The sequence below is a fragment of the Scyliorhinus torazame genome, chromosome 12 (genome assembly GCF_047496885.1).
Source record: "Scyliorhinus torazame isolate Kashiwa2021f chromosome 12, sScyTor2.1, whole genome shotgun sequence".
In the NCBI taxonomy this organism is placed as follows: Eukaryota; Metazoa; Chordata; class Chondrichthyes; order Carcharhiniformes; family Scyliorhinidae; genus Scyliorhinus; species Scyliorhinus torazame.
Window position 1 is genome coordinate 229315751 of NC_092718.1, and position 22946 is coordinate 229338696.

At 52.1% G+C, this 22946-nt stretch overlaps 1 protein-coding gene across 1 annotated transcript in view; it reads left to right on the top strand.

Moving 5' to 3' along the window:
* LOC140387050 (integrin alpha-E-like) overlaps nucleotides 1–22946 on the top strand; it is a 434586-nt gene that overhangs the window by 204086 nt on the left and 207554 nt on the right. Inside the window, exons 12-15 of the mRNA XM_072470061.1 lie at nucleotides 8362–8438; nucleotides 14014–14143; nucleotides 21426–21568; nucleotides 21734–21874. Of these exons, the coding sequence (XP_072326162.1) occupies nucleotides 8362–8438; nucleotides 14014–14143; nucleotides 21426–21568; nucleotides 21734–21874 (491 nt within the window). The remainder of the gene's footprint in view (nucleotides 1–8361; nucleotides 8439–14013; nucleotides 14144–21425; nucleotides 21569–21733; nucleotides 21875–22946) is intronic.

Sequence of the window (22946 nt, forward strand, 5' to 3'; positions counted from 1 at the left end):
GGGAGTGCAGTGTGTGCGGGGGGGGGGAGTGCAGTGTGTGCGGGGGGGGGAGTGCAGTGTGTGCGGGGGGGGAGTGCAGTGTGTGCGGGGGGGGAGTGCAGTGTGTGCGGGGGGGGAGTGCAGTGTGTGCGGGGGGGGGAGTGCAGTGTGTGCGGGGGGGGGGAGTGCAGTGTGTGCGGGGGGGGAGTGCAGTGTGTGCGGGGGGGCGAGTGCAGTGTGTGCGGGGGGGGAGTGCAGTGTGTGCGGGGGGGGGAGTGCAGTGTGTGCGGGGGGGGGAGTGCAGTGTGTGCGGGGGGGGGAGTGCAGTGTGTGCGGGGGGGGGGAGTGCAGTGTGTGCGGGGGGGGAGTGCAGTGTGTGCGGAGGGGGGAGTGCAGTGCGGGGGGGGGGGGTGCAGTGTGTGCGGGGGGAGTGCAGTGTGTGCGGGCGGGGGGAGTGCAGTGTGTGCGGGGGGGGAGTGCAGTGTGTGCGGGGGGGGGGAGTGCAGTGCGGGGGGGGGAGTGCAGTGTGTGCGGGGGGGGAGTGCAGTGTGTGCGGGGGGGGGAGTGCAGTGCGGGGGGGGAGTGCAGTGTGTGCGGGGGGCGGAGTGCAGTGTGTGCGGGGGGGGAGTGCAGTGTGTGCGGGGGGGGGAGTGCAGTGTGTGCGGGGGGGGGGAGTGCAGTGTGTGCGGGGGGGGGGAGTGCAGTGTGTGCGGGGGGGGGAGTGCAGTGTGTGCGGGGGGGGGGAGTGCAGTGTGTGCGGGGGGGGAGTGCAGTGTGTGCGGGGGGGGAGTGCAGTGTGTGCGGGGGGGGGAGTGCAGTGTGTGCGGGGGGGGGAGTGCAGTGCCGCGGGGGGGAGTGCAGTGTGTGCGGGGGGGGAGTGCAGTGCGGGGTGGGGGGGAGTGCAGTGTGTGCGGGGGGGGAGTGCAGTGTGTGCGGGGGGGGGAGTGCAGTGTGTGCGGGGGGGGGGGAGTGCAGTGTGTGCGGGGGGGGAGTGCAGTGTGTGCGGGGGGGGAGTGCAGTGCGGGGGGGGGGAGTGCAGTGTGTGAGGGGGGGGGAGTGCAGTGTGTGCGGGGGGGGAGTGCAGTGCGGGGTGGGGGGGAGTGCAGTGTGTGCGGGGGGGATGGTGCAGTGTGTGCGGGGGGGGAGTGCAGTGTGGAGGGGGGGAGTGCAGTGTGTGCGGGGGGGGGAGTGCAGTGTGTGCGGGGGGGGAGTGCAGTGTGTGCGGGGGGGGAGTGCAGTGTGTGCGGGGGGGGGAGTGCAGTGTGTGCGGGGGGGGGGAGTGCAGTGTGTGCGGGGGCGGGGAGTGCAGTGTGTGCGGGGGGGGGAGTGCAGTGCGGGGGGGGAGTGCAGTGTGTGCGGGGGGGGGAGTGCAGTGTGTGCGGGGGGGGAGTGCAGTGTGTGCGGGGGGGGAGTGCAGTGTGTGCGGGGGGGGGAGTGCAGTGTGTGCGGGGGGGGGGAGTGCAGTGTGTGCGGGGGGGGGGAGTGCAGTGTGTGCGGGGGGGGGAGTGCAGTGTGTGCGGGGGGGGAGTGCAGTGTGTGCGGGGGGGGAGTGCAGTGTGTGCGGGGGGGGGAGTGCAGTGTGTGCGGGGGGGGGAGTGCAGTGCCGCGGGGGGGAGTGCAGTGTGTGCGGGGGGGGAGTGCAGTGCGGGGTGGGGGGGGAGTGCAGTGTGTGCGGGGGGGGAGTGCAGTGTGTGCGGGGGGGGGAGTGCAGTGTGTGCGGGGGGGGGGAGTGCAGTGTGTGCGGGGGGGGAGTGCAGTGTGTGCGGGGGGGGAGTGCAGTGCGGGGGGGGGGAGTGCAGTGTGTGAGGGGGGGGGAGTGCAGTGTGTGCGGGGGGGGGAGTGCAGTGCGGGGTGGGGGGGAGTGCAGTGTGTGCGGGGGGGATGGTGCAGTGTGTGCGGGGGGGGAGTGCAGTGTGGAGGGGGGGAGTGCAGTGTGTGCGGGGGGGGGAGTGCAGTGTGTGCGGGGGGGGAGTGCAGTGTGTGCGGGGGGGGAGTGCAGTGTGTGCGGGGGGGGGAGTGCAGTGTGTGCGGGGGGGGGGAGTGCAGTGTGTGCGGGGGCGGGGAGTGCAGTGTGTGCGGGGGGGGAGTGCAGTGTGTGCGGGGGGGGGGAGTGCAGTGCGGGGGGGGGGAGCGCAGTGTGTGCGGGGGGGGAGTGCAGTGTGTGCGGGGGGGGAGTGCAGTGTGTGCGGGGGGGGGGAGTGCAGTGCGGGGGGGGGGAGCGCAGTGTGTGCGGGGGGGGAGTGCAGTGTGTGCGGGGGGGGAGTGCAGTGTGTGCGGGGGGGGAGCGCAGTGTGTGCGGGGGGGGAGCGCAGTGTGTGCGGGGGGGGGAGTGCAGTGTGTGCGGGGGGGGGAGTGCAGTGCAGGAGCGATTGAATAAACTCGGTTTGTTTTCACTGGAACGAAGGAGGTTGAGGGGAGACCTGATAGAGGTATACAAAATTATGAGGGGCATAGACAGAGTGGATAGTCAGAGGCTTTTCCCCAGGGTAGAGGGGTCAATTACTAGGGGGCATAGGTTTAAGGTGAGAGGGGCAAAGTTTAGAGTAGATGTACGAGGCAAATTTTTTACGCAGAGGGTAGTGGGTGCCTGGAACTCACTACCGGAGGAGGTAGTGGAAGCAGGGACGATAGGGACATTTAAGGGGCATCTTGACAAATATATGAATAGGATGGGAATAGAAGGATACGGACCCAGGAAGTGTAGAAGATTGTAGTTTAGTCGGGCAGTATGGTCGGCACGGGCTTGGAGGGCCGAAGGGCCTGTTCCTGTGCTGTACATTTCTTTGTTCTTTGTTCTTTGTTTGCCATCTCTCCGCCCAAGTCTCCAAACAATCTAAATCCTGCTGTATCCTCTGACAGTCCTCATCGCTATCCGCAATTCCACCAACCTTTGTGTCGTCTGCAAACTTACGAATCAGACCAGTTACATTTTCCTCCAAATCATTTATATATACTACAAAGAGCAAAGGTCCCAGCACTAATCCCTGTGGAACACCACTGGTCACAGCCCTCCAATTAGAAAAGCATCCTTCCATTGCTACTCTCCGCCTTCTATGACCTAGCCAGTTCTGTATCCACCTTGCCAGCTCACCCCTGATCCCGTGTGACTTCACCTTTTGTACTAGTCTACCATGAGGGACCTTGTCAAAGGCCTTACTGAAGTCCATATAGACAACATCCACTGCCCTACCTGCATCAATCATCTTTGTGACCTCCTCGAAAAACTCTATCAAGTTAGTGAGACACGACCTCCCCTTCACAAAACCATGCTGCCTCTCACTAATACGTCCATTTGCTTCCAAATGGGAGTAGATCCTGTCTCGAAGAATTCTCTCCAGTAATTTCCCTACCACTGAAGTAAGGCTCACCGGCCTGTAGTTCCCTGGATTATCCTTGCTACCCTTCTTAAACAGAGGAACAACATTGGCTATTCTCCAGTCCTCCGGGACATCACCTGAAGACAGTGAGGATCCAAAGATTTCTGTCAAGGCCTCAGCAATTTCCTCTCCAGCCTCCTTCAGTATTCTGGGGTAGATCCCATCAGGCCCTGGAGACTTATCTACCTTAATGTTTTTTAAGACGCCCAACACCTCGTCTTTTTGGATCTCAATGTGACCCAGGCTATCTACACATCCTTCTCCAGACTCAACATCTACCAATTCCTTCTCTTTGGTGAATACTGATGCAAAGTATTCATTTAGTACCTCGCCCATTTCCTCTGGCTCCACACATAGATTCCCTTGCCTATCCTTCAGTGGGCCAACCCTTTCCCTGGCTACCCTCTTGCTTTTTATGTATGTGTAAAAAGCCTTGGGATTTTCCTTAACCCTATTTGCCAATGGCTTTTCGTGACCCCTTCTAGCCCTCCTGACTCCTTGCTTAAATTCCTTCCTACTTTCCTTATATTCCACACAGGCTTCGTCTGTTCCCAGCCTTATAGCCCTGACAAATGCCTTCTTTTTCTTTTTGACGAGGCCTACAATATCTCTCGTTATCCAAGGTTCCCGAAAATTGCTGTATTTATCCTTCTTCCTCACAGGAACATGCCAGTCCTGAATTCCTTTCAACTGACACTTGAAAGCCTCCCACATGTCAGATGTTGATTTGCCCTCAAACATCCGCCCCAATCTAGGTTCTTCAGTTCCCGCCTAATATTGTTACAATTAGCCTTCCCCCAATTTAGCACATTCATCCTAGGACCACTCTTATCCTTGTCCACCAGCACTTTAAAACTTACTGAATTGTGGTCACTGTTCCCGAAATGCTCCCCTACTGAAACTTCTACCACCTGGCCGGGCTCATTCCCCAATACCAGGTCCAGTACCGCCCCTTCCCTAGTTGGACTGTCTACATATTGTTTTAAGGAGCCCTCCTGGATGCTCCTTACAAACTCTGCCCAGTCTAAGCCCCTGGCACTAAGTGAGTCCCAGTCAATATTGGGGAAGTTGAAGTCTCCCATCACCACAACCCTGTTGTTTTTACTCTTTTCCAAAATCTGTCTACCTATCTGCTCCTCTATCTCCCGCTGGCTGTTGGGAGGCCTGCAGTAAACCCCCAACATTGTGACTGCACCCTTCTTATTCCTGATCTCTACCCATATAGACTCACTGCCCTCTGAGGTGTCCTCCCATAGTACAGCTGTGATTTTCTCCCTAACCAGTAGTGCAACTCCGCCACCCGTTTTACATCCCCCTCTATCTCGCCTGAAACATCTAAATCCTGGAACGTTTAGCTGCCAATCCTGCCCGTCCCTCAACCAGGTCTCTGTAATGGCAACAACATCATAGTTCCAAGTACTAATCCAAACTCTAAGTTCATCTGCCTTACCCGTAATACTTCTTGCATTAAAACATATGCACTTCAGGCCACCAGACCCGCTGTGTTCAGCAACTTCTCCCTGTCTGCTCTGCCTCAGAGCCACACTGTCCCTATTCCATAGTTCTCCCTCAATGCTCTCACCTTCTGACCTATTGCTCCCGTGCCCACCCCGCTGCCATACTAGTTTAAACCCTCCCGTGTGACACTAGCAAACCTCGCGGCCAGGATATTTATGCCTCTCCAGTTTAGATGCAACCCGTCCTTCTCATATAGGTCACACCTGCCCCGGAGGAGCTCCCAGTGGTCCAGATAACGGAAACCCTCCCTCCTACACCAGCTGTTTAGCCACGTGTTTAGTTGCTCTATCTTCCTTTGAAAAAAAAATATTTATTAAAGTTTTTTAACACAATATTTCTCCCTTGACAAACAATAACCCCCCTCGCGCAGAGCAAGATATATACATGGCAAAATGATATATTTACACAGCTTTGTACACTGGCCCTCTCCCGTACGTGCCAGTTTCCCCAACCCTTCATGTTGTCTCTTGCTCATCCACCCTCCCAGGCAGTCCCCCCTTTCCCCCCCCGCTCCCTCCCAGGACGTTCCCCCCCTCCCCAAGGTTGCTGCTGCTGCTGACCGACCTTCCTCTAATGCTCCGCCAGGTAGTCTAGGAACGGTTGCCACCGCCTGTAGAACCCCTGCGCAGACCCTCTCAAGGCGAACTTAATCCTCTCCAACTTTATGAACCCAGCCATATCATTTATCCAGGCCTCCAGGCTGGGGGGCTTCGCCTCCTTCCACATTAGCAAGATCCTTCGCCGGGCTACTAGGGACACAAAGGCCAGAATGCCGGCCTCTTTCGCCTCCTGCACTCCTGGTTCGTCCACTACTCCAAATATTGCTAGCCCCCAGCTTGGCTTGACCCGGACTTTCACCACCTGAGATATTGCTCCCGCCACTCCTCTCCAGAACCCCTCCAGTGCCGGGCATGACCAAAACATATGGGCATGGTTCGCCGGGCTCCCTGAGCACCTTCCACATCTGTCCTCCACCCCAAAGAACCTACTCAGCCTTGCCCCCGTCAAGTGCACTCTGTGGACCACCTTAAATTGTATCAGGCTGAGCCTGGCACACGAGGAGGAGGAATTAACCCTACCTAGGGCATCAGCCCACAGACCTTCCTCGATCTCCTCCACCAGCTCCTCCTCCCATTTATTCTTCAACTCTTCTACCAGCGCTTCCCCCTCTTCTTTCAACTCCTGGTGTATTTCCGACACCTTGCCTTCCCCGACCCATACACCCGAGATCACCCTATCTTGAACTTCTTGTGCCGGGAGCAACGGGAATTCCCTCACCTGTCGCCTCACAAAAGCCCTCACCTGCATATATCTAAAGGCATTTCCCGGGGGTAACTCAAACTTCTCCTCCAGTGCCCCTAGAAAGTACTCCGACCTCCGCCGGTTCGTCTCTACACTCGCCATCGGGGCCCTGTAAAGGAGCTTAACCCAACTGATAAACCCTCCCCCGAACCCAAACCTACGCAGCACCTCCCGGAGGTACTCCCACTCTACTCGGTCAAAGGCCTTCTCCGCGTCCATAGCTGCCACTATCTCTGCCTCTCCCTCCTCCGATGGCATCATTATCACGTTTAAGAGCCGCCGCACATTGGTGTTTAGTTGCCTGCCCTTTACAAATCCCGTCTGGTTCTCATGGATTACCCCCGGGACACAGTCCTCGATCCTCGTGGCCAGCACTTTTGCCAGCAACTTTGCATCCACATTGAGGAGCGAGATCGGCCTGTGCGATCCACATTGCAGTGGGTCCTTGTCCCGCTTTAGGATCAAGGAAATTGTCGCTTCCGACATTGTCGGGGGCAGGGTCCCCTCCTCTCTTGCCTCATTTAAGGTCCTCACCAGTAGCGGGGCAAACAGGTCTACGTACTTCCTGTAGAACTCCACCGGGAATCCGTCCAGTCCCGGGGCCTTCCCCGCCTGCATGCTCCCCAAACCCTTGCTCAGCTCCTCCAACCCAATTGGTGCCCCCAAACCAGCCACTTCTTGCTCCTCCACCCTCGGGAATCTCAGTTGATCTAGGAATCGGCTCATCCCCTCTTCCCCCGTTGGGGGGCTGGGATCTGTACAGCTCTTCATAAAAGGCCTTAAATACCTTGTTTATTTTTGTCGCACTCCGAACCATGGCTCCCCTTCCATCTTTGACTCCCCCTATTTCCCTCGCTGACATCCTCTTACGGAGCTGGTGTGCCAGCATCCCACTGGCCTTTTCCCCACACTCGTAGGTTGCCCCCTGCACTTTCCTCCACTGTGCCTCCGCCTTCCCTGTGGTCAATAGGTCAAACTCCGTCTGGAGCCGTCGTCTTTCCCCAAGTAATCTTTCCTCCGGGGCCTCTGCGTATCTCCTATCCACTCTCAAAATCTCCCCCACTAACCTCTCCCTTTCCATACCCTCTGTCTTCTCCCTATGAGCCCTAATGGAGATTAGCTCTCCCCTGATCACCGCCTTCAACGCCCCCCCATACCACCCCCACCCGCACCTCCCCGTTGTATTTGCTCTATCTTCCTATGAGGGTCTCCCAGTTTCCAACTCCAGAAGATATTTGAGGTCCTCAAATTTTTCCTCCCACCTCTTGTCCAGCGCCTCGTGCGCCTCCACCTTCACCGCCAGGCCCAAGATCTCGTCCTCGTTCTCCGAGGCTTTTTGCCGCACCTCCCGGATCGCCGCCCCTTGGGCCTTCTGGGTCTCCACCAGCTTCTCAATTGATGCCTTCATTGGCGCCAGCATTTCTGACTTCAGCTCTGCAAAGCAGTGTTTGAGGAACTCCTCCTGCTCCTGCGACCACTGTGCCCACGCTGCTTGGTCTCCACCCGCCGCAATCTTGCTTCTCCTCCCTCACACTTTCCGCTGCACCAGAATCACTTTCTTAACCGCTCCACTCCTGGTCCAATCCATACAGTGCTGGGGGGAACCTTGCTGTCACCTTCCCACACTGGGGGCCGTCAAACAATTGCCGTTGGGGCTCCTCTAAAGAGCCCAAAAGTCCGTTCCTGGCGGGAGCTGCCGAACTTGCGACTTAGCTCTGCATAGCCGCAACCGGAAGTCTTCATTGCATATTTTGATTATTTCCTGTACTTGTTCATGATATTTTCAAGATTTATGTACCTAGACAACTAAGTCTCTTTGGATCTCCACTGTTTCTGGATTTTCACAATTTAATCCTGTATTATCCTTTCAAGGTCCAAAGTGGAGTACTTCACATTTGTCCACATTGAAATCCATTTGCACAGCTTTGCACATTCAGTCAATCCATTAATATCGCTGTAATTTTATGCTTCCATCTACACCACGTACAGGTGAGTTTTGGGAAGGTTACACCATCTTCTGGAGTTGGAAACTGGGAGACCCTCAGCAGAAATTCAGCTCTAATGAGTAATTGTTTCTCCGAATGAATGATGCTTTCCAGGTCTTATGTAGTTTGTTAAATCATGATTTGCTGATTATAATCACTGTCATTATTTTATATTATCTATTTATTCATTAATTCTCCAGGTACCCAGGGCACAAACGTTAGTGCATTTCAGATGGAGCTGGCCCAAGCTGGATTTAGTGCGCAATACTCTGCCGATGTGAGATTTTGTTAATTTTTTATTCAATCTCTGGCTAATAATTTATTTAAGAAAGATATAAAATCATGGCTTCCATATTGTATTTTATTTATAAACATGGAAGAGTACAAGAATGAAAATCCCTGCTGTCCACTGGAGCTTTCAATCACCCATTCTCACAAATGTCTGTGCAATTTTCCCCACATTTTCTCTTTCACTCTCTGCACCAAGGTAATCTGCTCTGCAAATTCATGCAAACAAAACTTCCCTCTGTAAAGCTTGAGCCTGTGTTTCCTAGTTCTGGAGTTTGTGACTAGTTCAAAAATATTTTTCTTGTGTAACATAATTGACAGATATTTGGTTTCTTGCATCTCGGCAGCACTGTACAAAAGACAAGGGGCTGGATTCTCCGATTCTGAGGCTATATCCTCACGCCGGCGTGGAAACGGTGGCATTTTTTGACTGAAGATTTGGCGTTAAATGGCCACCGATCCTCCATTTGGCTGGGGGCTAGCAGCCAGGCAGCGTAGAGCACCCGACTCTAGCTGCCGATACGGCCCAGTGAATTGCTGGGTCCGCGGTCGCATATACACATGCCGGCGGCCTGCAGTGGCAACATGATGCCGGCCACTTGCGGGCCCAGCCTGCAAAATAGTGGTTCCATTCAGCTAGCTCGGGTGCCCTGGACCACCGCCCAACAGGACCTCCAGCCCCTGACAAAGTCCCCCCTGCCCGTGGATCGGCTCTCCCCCGACTGTGGCGCCGCTAGACTGAGTCCGCAGCCGCCACGCCGAGTTCCCGAAGGATGATAGCACACGTGACTAATGCTGTCAGGAACATGGCCGGTCGGGGGTGGAGCATGGGGAGTGGACCTCAGGCATCATCCTGAGGCCGTCGGTACGGCGCGTGGCGTACTCTGTGAGTACGCTGCTTTGGAGGGGGCGGAGCATCACGAAAGATCCACTGCCCCCGATATGGTCGAGAATCCCTCCCAAGAAGTTACATTAATGATCCAGACATGAATGTGGGAGGTATGATCAGTAAGTTCACAGATGAAATGAAAGTTGGTGGTGTGGTAAATAGCGAGGAGGAAAGCCTTAAATTACAGGATGATATAGACGGGCTGGTAATTGGGCAGAACGGTAGCAAGTAGTATTTAACCCTGAAAAATGTGTGGTAATGCATTTTTGGGAGGACTGACAAGACAAGGGAACACACAATGAATGGTAGGACACTAAGAAGCATAGACAACCATTTTTAACGGGTGCCCCAATCCCAGCATCCAGGGACAGGACCCCCTCCCTCCACAACGTTGACACCCCCATTGACAAAGGGAGCACCCACAACCCCTCATCAAGGAGGGGCATTCTCCCCTCCACCACAGGAATAGCGAGCGGGTCACTCCCCCACACCACGCATGCATGAGGGTGACCCAAAGCCCTCACCCTACGCCGCCACCCCCAGCACCCCCCTCAGCCACCCTCCCAGCCACACAACCCGAGCCCCCTCCCGCCCCCTCAACCACCCTCCCCCGCTTCACCTCTCCCTCAGACTCCCCGTTTCAGTCCCCCCTTCAGTCCCCGCCCTTGGCACTGACACCCTGGCAGTTAGAAAAGAAGAAATTAAAGCACTTAATCTATTTGAAATTGCCAGCAGCTGTCAATCAGAACAAGTTTGTTACTAAACTTTGCGGTTTGGATCCATGAAAGATGCATTCAAGCGTGAAGGGAAAGATAAATAAACAAACCTCCAGTCTGCACTGTGTAAACCATTAAGCTGTCAATCAAAGGCTAGTTAAAGATACTACACTGTGAACTTGAATGAATACTAAGTATTTCAAAGGATCGAAGGAGATATCAAGGCTTTTCAAGTGTCGTGGGCTTTCTAAGAAGGCTTAGAAACTTCAAAAAGCAGTATTTTTAAACGAATAGGGCTGAGGAAGCAGATGTGAGGAAATGGAAAGTCTTCCTCGCTTGCATCTTCAATGAACTGTCTGATCTGCTTATCAGCTGTCAGGCAGAGCAGTTCAGAGTGAGAAGGCCACATCAGAGCTCGAACAGAGCTCGACCAACTTAAATGAGGATGCCACCACTGTCACAGGCTTCATCAGCAAATGTGTGGACGACTGCGTGCCAAAGAAAGCAGTACGTGCGTTCCCCAACCGGAAACCATGGCTCAATCGCGAGATTGACTCCCTAATGAAGGACAGGTCTGAGGCGTTCAAGTCAGACCACCCTGACTTATACAAAAAATCCAAGTATGACCTCCGCAAAGCCATCTGAGATATAAAGAGAGAATATACCAAGCTAGAGTCACAGACAGACTCTCGGCGATTGTGGCAAGGACTAAACCACATAACAGGCTACAAAGCGAAGCCGAACAGTATCTCCGGCAGCAGCGCACCCTTCCCCGATGAACTCAATACATTCTATGCTCGGTTCGAGCAGGAAACCAACAATCAGCTGCCGAGTGCCCCAGCAGCCCATAATTCACCCATACCGACTATCATAGCTTCCGAAGTCAGATCGGCCTTGCTGAAAGTGAACCCTCGGATGGCGACGGGCTCGGACGGGATCCCTGGTCGTGCACTCAGAGCCTGCGCGGACCAGCTGGCAGAGGTGTTCGCGGACATCTTTAACCTGTCCCTACTCCACTCCGAGGTCCCCACCTGCTTCAAGAAGACCACCATCATACCGGTGCCAAAGACGAACCAGGCAATGTGCCTCAATGACTACTGTCCGGTGGCCCTGACTTCAGTCATAATGAAGTGCTTCGAGAGTTTGATCATGAAGCGCATCACCTCCATACTCCCAGAACGCCTTGATCCACTGCAATTCGCATACCGCTGCAACCGGTCCACATCAGACACCATTGACCCTGGCCCTACATTCATTCCTAGAGCATCTCGACAACAAGGACTCCTACATCAGACTCCTATTTACTGACTACAGCTCCGCCTTCAACACCATAATCCCAGCCAAGCTCATATCAAAGCTCCAAAACCTAGGACTTGGCTCACCACTCTGCAACTGGATCCTCAATTTTCTGACCAACAGACCACAATCAGTAAGAATGAACAACCGCACCTCCTCCACAATAGTCCTCAATACCGGGGCCCCGCAAGGCTGCGTACTTAGCCCCCTACTCTACTCCCTGCACATACACGACTGCGTGGCAAAATTTGGTTCCAACTCCACATACAGGTTTGCTGATGATACGACCATAGTGGGCCGGATCTCGAATAACGACGAGTCAGAATATAGGAGGGAAATAGAGAACCTAGTGGAGTGGTGCATCGACAACAATCTCTCCCTCAATGCCAGCAAAACTAAAGAGCTGGTCATTGACTTCAGGAAGCAAAGTACTGTACACACCCCTGTCAGCATCAACGGGGCCGAGGTGGAGATGGTTAGCAGTTTCAAATTCCTAGGGATGCACATCTCCAAAAATCTGTCCTGGTCCACCCACGTCGATGCTACCACGAAGAAAGCACAACAGCGCCTATACTTCCTCAGGAAACTAAGGAAATTCGGCATGTCCACATTAACCCTTACCAACTTTTACAGATGCACCATAGAAAGCATCCTATCGGGCTGCATCACATCCTGGTATGGCAACTCCTCGGCCCAGGATCGCAAGAAACTTCAGAGAGTCGTGAACACCGCCCAGTCCATCACACGAACCTGCCTCCCATCCATTGACTCCATCTACACCTCCCGCTGCCTGGGGAAAGCGGGCAGCATAATCAAAGACCCCGCCCACCCGGCTTACTCACTCTTCCATCGGGCAGGAGATACAGAAGTCTGAGAACACGCACAAACAGACTCAAAAACAGCTTCTTCCCCACTGTCACCAGACTCCTAAATGACCCTCTCATGGACTGACCTCATTAACACTACACCCTGTATGCTTCACCCGATGCCGGTGCTTATGTAGTTACATTGTATACCTTGTGTTGCCCTATTATGTATTTTCTTTTACCCCCTTTTCTTCTCATGTACTTAATGATCTGCTCGCAGAAAAATACTTTTTATTGTACCTCGGTACACGTGACAATAAACAAATCCAATCCAACAGGTCAGACCAGGATGCTGATTTTGAACAGAGGGCTGCCTGAGATCACCATTCCAACAGTGACCGTCAGGTTGCCCGGGGCTGGAAAGGGCAGTCCAGACACGGGACCCCTATCCTGGGGGAGGGTGCTGCGGCCAACCCTTACGCACAGCCCAAGCCCACACAACCTTAAGATCCTTGGAGGACCCTCCCTCTGCAGTGGCAGAGGGGCACATGACCAATCGGCTACCATCCCTTGACCCCCTGCATGGTCTGTTGCACCAGGACTGTGTTTGTTAATACTTTCACCAAAGCCTACCTGGTGGAGTTGCCGCTGGGAGGGTCGGAGCAAAACGAGGGGAGCGGAGAGTAGGAATTGGGGGCTGGATTCTCCGGTCGCCGACTGCAAAATCATGTTCGGTGAATGGTTGGAAAATCACATTTCCCGACCGAATGGGGGCCGGGCCACTTTCGCGATGCGCCGCCTCCTCCAAAGCGGCGTCCTCAGCAAGCATGACGCACCACGTATCAACGGCCTCAGGCCATTGTCAGAGGCCCACCCCCCCGATGCTCCATCCCCAACCGGCCAAGTTCCTGACGTTGCAGGACACGTGTGGTCTCACCCGTCGGGAATTCAGAGTGGCGGCTGTGGACTCAGTCCTGCGCCGCCGCATTCAGGGGGAAGGCCGATCCGCAGGCAGGGGGTACATTATTCGGGGCTGGGGGCACTGTTGTGGGGCTATCTGGGGCGGGAGAGCCGGCCGAAGGGGGGACTATTTCGCAGGCCAGGTCCGTGAGCGGCCACCACCGTGCACATGCGTGGCCACGGACCCGGCAATTCTCCGGGGTGTATCGGCAGCTAGAGCCGGGTGCTCTATGCTGCCGTCCTGCTAGCCCCCATAAAATGGGGAATCGGTGGCTGTTTTGTGCCAGTTTTTCTCGCGTAAAACGCCACCGTTCCCACGCTGGCGTGGGGACATAGCCCCAGAAACGGAGAATCCAGCCCATGGATTGCAGCCTGTTAATCACATTCAAATGAGTTAATATCACTGTTTGCATGTTCCTGCCAGCGCAGGGTGGGGCCGCAGACTGGGGCTGGATCTGCCACCCGGCACCAATCCCGTTTCTGGCTAGACAAGAGATTCTCCGCCCGTTCAGGATTCCTGATCTTAGCAGCGGGGAACGGAAAATCTCACCTAACACCTTCCTCTTGTAATAGTCTTCACCACTCCAACTGGGATTTCTTTGGGATTATTTTTATTGATTGGTTTAACTCACTGATTATATGAACAGGCTACAGCAGTGCTGGACCAATTATTCTCTGCACAGAAGGAAAGAGCTGCATGTTTTCCATCCCTTTTTGAAGGAACGTACTACACATGCTCGTCATCTCAAACACATTGAGCTATAATGCAATCAGACTTTGTACCGTTTTTATACCAATTCATGGGGAACAATTTTTTATATAACATTTTAATCTTAAATTTATGTCTTTTTCAGTGGTTTATTCCTCTTGAGTAAAAATCTGCTGTGATCCTTACAGGGCAACATTTTGCTTGGTGCTGTCGGAGCATATGACTGGAGTGGAGGAGTCATAATGTACAACAATGCAACAGGAGCACAGTTTCTAAATGAGTCCAAAGGAACACTTGAAGCGGCTTATGGTTACCTTGGTATGTTTCACCCTAATTTGCAAATTTAAGAAAAACTCTTAAAATCTTTGCACGTGTCATTAAGCTGGTGGTGGTGTCACTGGAGTAATAACCCATAGATCCAGGGTAATGCTCTGGGGACTGTCACGGCACCCTGAGCGAGCGTGACGTCAATTCCAGCCCCCTTCCACCCAGGGTCACAACATAAGTGAATAAACAAATAATTCTTATTAACTTATCGAGAATTTGGCCCGAGACTGTTCCAATGAGACACAGACATCAGGGGCGTCATTCTCCGACCCCCCCGCCGGGTCGGAGAATGACCGTTGGCCACTGTGAACCCCGCCCCCGCCGAAGTCTCCGGTACCGGAGATTGGGTGGGGGTGGGAATCGGGCCGCGCCGGTTGGCAGGCCCCCCCGCTCAATTCTCCGGCCCGGATGGGCCGAAGTCCCGCCGAGAAAATGCCTGTCCCGCCGGCGTAAATTAAAGTAGGTATTTACCGGCGGGACAAGGTGGCGTGGGCGGGCTCCAGGGTCCTGGGGGGGCGCGGGGCGATCTGACCCCGGGGGGTGCCCCCACGGTGGCCTGGCCCGCGATCGGGGCCCACCGATCCGTGGGCGGGCCTGTGCCGTGGGGGCACTCTTCCCTTCCGCCTCCGCCACGGCCTCCACCATGGCGGAGGCGGAAGTGACTCTCCCCACTGCGCATGCGCGGGAAACTGTCAGCAGCCGCTGACGCTCCCGCGCATGCGTCGCCCAGGGATGTCATTTCCGCGCCAGCTGGCGGGGCGACAAACCCCGAGCTGTCATTGATCAGTGAACCGGACTGCTTAAAATGCGGTTTTGATGCCACGACCGCTCTAGTAGTGACCTGCAGTACACCCCCTGGAGGGTCGCCTGCTTCATGGTGGTCTGCTGTGCCCTCCACAATCTGGCACAGCAGCAGGGTGACGGGTTAGAGGTAAAGGTTGAGGAATATGCAGAGGAGTTTGAGAAGGGGCTGGACCAGGAGGGGCTGGAGGACGAGCCTGGGGAGTTCCCATGGGAGCAGCCAGTGGATGGAGGACTGGACATGGTGAGGGTCCAGGCCACGGAGGCCCTCATCCCCGCCCACTTCTCATAGGACGTGGCTTCATCCGGCATATCACCCCCTTCCGCCCACCTCTCCCTCCGCCAACCCTCCGCTTCCGATACATCCTCCCCCCTACGCCCCTGGGCCGCTACTCCCCCCCACCTCACACATACCCACCCATTCCTCCCCAACCGCCCAGTTCAACCCTCCCAGAATCTGTGTTACATCAGTCCAGGGTCATGGGCCAGTGTCGACACTGTCAGCGGGTCAATATACAAGGCAGGAGGGGATGATAACCCGCTGTGAGCTGGGCTCTATGCTCCTCAATCTATGTCATAGTCTCACTCCTGTCTCTCTGCTGACAGCGTGCTCACACACATCATCTGCACGTGATATGTCCCGGACCCCGGATCTAGGACCACCGTGTTCGAAGGCTGGGGCTGGGTGAGAGCAGAGGGCACTGGGGGTAAGGGGTGCAGGCCAGCCAGCAGTGTGGAATTACTTGACAGAGACTTCACATGTCTCAGGGGAAATGTGTTTTAATGGTGTACAATTATGACCCTAACTGACCCTAGCTATTGATAGTGCCGACCCCTCTCCCCCCCGTGCCCTCTCAGTGGTCCACCGTGCTCTGCCATTTTGTCTAGGTGTTTCCGCAGGATGCCCATTGGAGGTGGAGGCAGCCTGCTGCTTACTACGTCCTGTGATCTTTGATGCCCTTGGCGGGCGACCTTTGGGGCCCTGGGGCTGTAGGGCCCCGGCTGCCTTTCTGGTGGCACATGCTTTGCAGCGCCACCCTGTCCCTCCCGCCGTTCTCGAGATGCACCATTGTCAAGAGGGGGACCTCAGGAGCGCCGGTGACTGCTGACATCTCCCTGCACAGAGGCTCCAGGTCGGCCTGCAGCACTCCCTCCTCCTAGATGGTGCTCGTAGAGCCCTGGGAGTCACCTTGGGATGGAGGGGTGGCTGGAGTGAGCTCCAGTGTCCCCTGTGTCATCTGGCTCTAGCAGTCCTGGCGGTTCCCCAATGTCTGCACCATGGTGTTGATGCCCTCAGTAATGCCCCTCTGTGAGCGGACCACGCTCTGGAGAGCCTCGGCAATGTCCACATGCATCTGAGACACGTTCCTCAGAGACTGGGCCATGCTCCGCAACGTCTTGGAAAGGTCCATCTGCATCATAGACCGATCCCCCAGTGACTTGGACATGATGTTGAGGCATTCAGCCACGGCCGCCACCGACTGAGCAACGTTTTGGACACCAGCACTCAAGCTGCTGACGTTGTGCTCCAGGCTTTCCAATGCGGTTGCCAACCTAGCAGTGTTGGCCTCGGTGCCAGGCATTGCTGGCGCCATCACCTGCGTCCACAGCCTTTGAGACTCCTCCAGTCAGCAATGGACCTGCTGGAGGGTCGCTGACATCCCCGCCTGAACCTCACGGCCTTGTCCTAGCAACTGCATCATCTCTGAGATAACCTGTCCCAGAGGCTCAACATCTGCCCCGGACTCAGCTGGGTCCTGGGGTAGAGCAGTCCCCCCGGACATTCCTGCCTCCATCTGATGTACACCAGTAACTCTGTGGTGCTCACCAGATTGTGTCCCAGAAGCCTCTTCCACTACTGTCGCCCACTGAGATGTGTGTCTCTGTGCTGGTGGAGGGTGGGGTTGAAAGTCATGTTGCAATGATAATGGCATCCTCGAGCTCTCCTCCAACGTGTTCTGTTGGAAATAGGTGGGGAGGTGGGTGGAGTGGGAGGCCACCCGGATAGGCACACACCATCAGATAATAATAATCATCACCCTTATAGGCAACGCACCATCAGATAATAATAATCATCATCCTTTTAGGCAACGCACCATCAGATAATAATAATCATCACCCTTATAGGCAACACACCATCAGATAATAATAATCATCATCCTTTTAGGCAACGCACCATCAGATAATAATAATCATCACCCTTTTAGGCACGCACCATCAGATAATAATAATCATCACCCTTATAGGCAACGCACCATCAGATAATAATAATCATCATCCTTTTAGGCAACGCACCATCAGATAATAATAATCATCACCCTTATAGGCAACGCACCATCAAATAATAATAATCATCATCCTTTTAGGCAACGCACCATCAGATAATAATAATCACCACCCTTTTAGGCAACGCACCATCAGATAATAATAATCATCACCCTTATAGGCAACGCACCATCAGATAATAATAATCATCATCCTTTTAGGCACGCACCATCAGATAATAATAATCATCACCCTTTTAGGCAACGCACCATCAGATAATAATAATCATCACCCTTATAGGCAACGCACCATCAGATAATAATAATCATCACCCTTTTAGGCAACGCACCATCAGATAATAATAATCATCACCCTTTTAGGCAACGCACCATCAGATAATAATAATCATCACCCTTTTAGGCAACGCACCATCAGATAATAATAATCATCATCCTTATAGGCACGCACCATCAGATAATAATAATCATCACCCTTATAGGCAACGCACCATCAGATAATAATAATCATCACCCTTTTAGGCAACGCACCATCAGATAATAATAATCATCACCCTTATGGGCAACGCACCATCAGATAATAATAATCATCATCCTTATAGGCAACGCACCATCAGATAATAATAATCATCATCCTTATAGGCACGCACCATCAGATAATAATAATCATCATCCTTTTAGACACGCACCATCAGATAATAATAATCATCACCCTTATAGGCAACGCACCATCAGATAATAATAATCATCATCCTTATAGGCACGCACCATCAGATAATAATAATCATCACCCTTTTAGACACGCACCATCAGATAATAATAATCATCACCCTTATAGGCAACGCACCATCAGATAATAATAATCATCATCCTTTTAGACACGCACCATCAGATAATAATAATCATCACCCTTATAGGCAACGCACCATCAGATAATAATAATCATCATCCTTATAGGCAACGCACCATCAGATAATAATAATCATCATCCTTATAGGCACGCACCATCAGATAATAATAATCATCATCCTTTTAGACACGCACCATCAGATAATAATAATCATCACCCTTATAGGCAACGCACCATCAGATAATAATAATCATCATCCTTTTAGACACGCACCATCAGATAATAATAATCATCACCCTTATAGGCAACGCACCATCAGATAATAATAATCATCATCCTTATAGGCAACGCACCATCAGATAATAATAATCATCATCCTTATAGGCACGCACCATCAGATAATAATAATCATCATCCTTATAGGCACGCACCATCAGATAATAATAATCATCATCCTTATAGGCAACGCACCATCAGGTAATAATAATCATCACCCTTTTAGGCAACGCACCATCAGATAATAATAATCATCACCCTTTTAGGCAACGCACCATCAGATAATTATAATCATCATCCTTATAGGCACGCACCATCAGATAATAATAATCATCACCCTTTTAGGCACGCACCATCAGATAATAATAATCATCATCCTTATAGGCAACGCACCATCAGATAATAATAATCATCATCCTTATAGGCACGCACCATCAGATAATAATAATCATCACCCTTTTAGGCACGCACCATCAGATAATAATAATCATCATCCTTATAGGCAACGCACCATCAGATAATAATAATCATCATCCTTATAGGCAACGCACCATCAGATAATAATAATCATCATCCTTATAGGCAACGCACCATCAGATAATAATAATCATCATCCTTATAGGCACGCACCATCAGATAATAATAATCATCACCCTTTTAGGCACGCACCATCAGATAATAATAATCATCACCCTTTTAGGCAACGCACCATCAGATAATAATAATCATCACCCTTTTAGGCAACGCACCATCAGATAATAATAATCATCACCCTTTTAGGCAACGCACCATCAGATAATAATAACAATCATCCTTATTATTGTCACATTAACACTGCAATGCGGTTACTGTGAAAAGCCTGGAGATCCTGTGAGGGATTGGACATGTGGCCAGTACGAGGGAAGGACATTTATGTCTGGCACAAACTGCTCACGTGAGACGGTTCATCTGGGTGGGTGGGGAGGGGGATTCTCAGCTCTGAGGCACAGGCAAACCTTGATTTTGGTGACTGCTGTTTCCTTGGTCATCCCACCATCTCCAGGGCACGGGGAGGTGGGGGTGGGGGGAGGGTTGTGGCTGGCAAAGGGACTGGTGTCAGGGGGCTGGTGCCAACTCACCTGTGCGACCCAGTGGAGGTCGTTGAGCTTCTGTTAGGGGTCGGGCCCAGGGGGGGATTTACCAGGTGGAGGGGGGTGGGGGGGGGGGGGAGTTCCTGGGGGCCTCACCAAGGTTGGAGAGGTGAGGGGGGAGTCAGAAACACGAGGGGAGGGGCTGAAAGGGGGGAAAGGAAAAGATCGGGGCAGCTGGACAAATTGGCACTCCGATCTGCAAGCCAGCAGGAAATTACTCTCAGTGCGGCCTCGGCGAGAGAATCTCCCTGAGGCCCAAATAACGGCAAAGTGCCATTCAACAGCGCTGAGGAACTCCCCGCCAAATGCGCGAAACGCAACTCCGGCCATGCAAATATGCCAGCACTCTGCCGAGCCAGCGGGCCTTGCAACCTCTGGGGCTGAAATTAGCGCCAAAGAGCCTGGAGCTGCTTTTTAGCGCTCCACTTACCACAATCTCACTGCAGCCACAAAGATGGCTCATAGAAGACCTGCTCACTGTGGCTGTGAGTCCGAGGTGGACCCACATCTCTGTGCCAGTGAGGAACGGAGGGACACCCTCTCCCCCAGTGTGGAACGCAGACTCAAACCTGCCCTCCTGGGAGGTGGTGGCAGAGGCAGTCAGTGCTGCCAGATGCACTAGGAGGAGACAGCTGGTGATTTTTAGGGGTGGGAGTCGCCGGTGAGGTTCCTGCCCTGAGAGGGGCAGAGAACCAGGGAGGGTTTTAAATGCCGCAGTGCAGGTGTCCTATGGTTGGGGTGAGCTGTGCTGATACCCTGCTTCCTCTGCAATGGGGCAGTACTTCTGAGGAGTGGAAACACCTGGTGGGCCCCTGATTGAGCTTGGCCACGCCCATCCCCTTGGTGATACAGCTGGGGTATTAGGGTGTCCTGAGGGTTGGTCTGGGTGGGTTCCCGGATGACCAGAGGCCTTCTGAGCATTCACAGGACATAGGCAGCACTCAGCAGTGTGCGCAGTCAGGAGCCTGTAAGTAGCATCAGAGGGGTGCATTTAAAACACATACTGTAGCAATAGTGGTCTGAGCCAGGCCACCCTGATCTCGAGGGAGTCACTCTAGGTCCACAGGCGTGGCACTAAGTCACGACCCGCTAATACCCCAGGCCCAGGCAAACACCTACCAGCAAACCCAACAATATTTTAGGCTTTTTCAGAGATCGTTTAGCCTCCCGCAGCCATAGCGCCCAGTTCCTGTTTGTAAACACATGCATTCATTCGCGCCCAAGAGACTTCTGGCTAAGAGGGGTGGAACGTCGCGGAAGGGTGGAGCATGACGTATCCAAGCCGCTAATGATATTAAAATCCATGAAAATGGCGGTTTTCCATGGATCTGCCAGCGTGGGCTGCAAACTTCGCTACCGCCGCCAGCAAGAGGCTAGATCTGTCACCGGAGCCGGGGCAAACCTCGATTTTTCAATTTCACGCAATTCTCCGCTCGATCGCGATTCGCACTTCCAGTGTCGTGAAGCAGAGAATCCAGCCCATTGTATATTAAAATAGCCGTGTAGATTCAAACTTGCATTTCAGACAACATTATGTTAAAGATTTCTCCTGTGAATTATTTAACTGCGTTTTGGAAGTGTTTTTGTCTTTCTAATTTCCCTTTAGAGTTTGAACGTCTTCATCTTTTGATGTGATTCAGTCTTCTGGAATACATTCACTGACTGGGTGTCAAATCCATGAGCTGTTTTTTGTGATAATTAAAATTATATCCTATCTTAAAAGGACAACTTTTTCCCCCCTTTTTCGTTAGTTATGGAGTTTGGTGGTGTTCCTGTATCATTTCTGATGAAGAACCCCCATCTGAAATGTTAATTTATTTTTTCTCTTTCAGATTCTGATGGATCTGCTATGTATTTCCAACACTTCCTGTTTTTATTTTATTCCAGTTCCTCTTATTATCTCTAGTTCTGTAATGTCTGTTTGTACACTGCAGGGTACAGTGTAGCTACAGTAAAGGGAGTGAGTGGGCTACACCTGTACATTTCTGGAGCCCCCCGATATAGCCAGACTGGATATGTACTAGTATTTGAAGGAAGAAGTCCTGTCAAAATAAAACAACGTCTTGCAGGGAAACAGGTTAGTTCATATTTGGAAATAAAGTTTAACATTAACGAAACATTATTTGGTATAAAATAAAAAGTTTGTTTCATGATTAAAATTTCCATACCAATTACTTTAAGACATTGTAGGATAAAATAGTACAAAGGTGATAAAATTCATAATAGGATTTATCTGTTTCAGCTGGGGTCCTACTTTGGCTCAGAGCTGTGCTCTATGGACATAAACAACGATAATGTAACAGATTATCTTCTTGTCGGTGCTCCATTCTTTCATGTGCAAGGAGAGGAGGGAGTAGTTCATGTCTACCATCTCAATGAGAAGGTAGGAAATGGGGGATGGTCCTCCTTCGCATGCATGTTTAGACCACAGACAGTCAAGGTGCCGCCTCTAGTAGATTTTGTCATGTCTTGATTGGTGCTTTTGGGAAAATAGGCTGTATTCCTCAGAAGAGCGATCCAGAAATAATATAGTTCCTACACTGAACAAAAAGGAAAACAAAAGTTGGGTGCAAAAGATAATTGGATGCATTTCTGTTAAGAGGAAAGATTAAAGAACATGGAGAGATGGGCAGATCACTGGAGTGGTTTGAGTTCAATAATCTTTCCCTTTTTCCTAACTTCTTTATTTTCTAAGAGTAGGACAACACAACCAAGAGACAATCATTATTCAACAACTTCCTCATTTATAACAAATATTTCATTTATATTAAGGGGACATCAGATCTGACAAATTTGCCAGAATTCTTTGAGGAGGTATCAGGCAGAGTAGATAGAAGATGTTGTATGTTTGGATTTTCAAAAAGCATTTGATAATGTGCCACACAAAAGGCTACGACACAAGATAGAGCTCATGGTGTTGCAGGTAATATTCTCGCATGGATAGATGATTGGCTAACTAACAGGAAGAAGTGAGGAGAGAGAAGGGATCTTTCTCAGGTTGGAGGGCAGTAACGAGTGGAGTGCACAGAGATCAATGCTGGGACCACAGCTCTTCACAATATATATTAATGATTGGGGAACGGAACAGAGTGCATTGTGGCCATATTTTCAGATGATACAAAGGTGGGAGGGAAGGCAGGTTGTAAGGAGGGTATACATAGTTTACGGATAGATAGTGACAGGTTAAGTGCCTGGACATAAAATTGGCAAATGGAATTCAATGTGGGAAAATGTGAGGGTGTTCATTTTTCAAAAAAGAATGAGAAGATGGTTATTATTTAAATAGAGAGAGACTGCAGAAAGCTGTAGTACAAAGAGACTTGGGGGTCCTTGTTCATGAAACCCAGAAAGTTAGCAAACAGGTGCAGAAGGTAATGGGGAAGGCAAATGGAATGTTGGCTTTTATTTAAAGGGGCTGGAATATAAAAGTAGAGAGGTGTTGCTGCAATTGTACA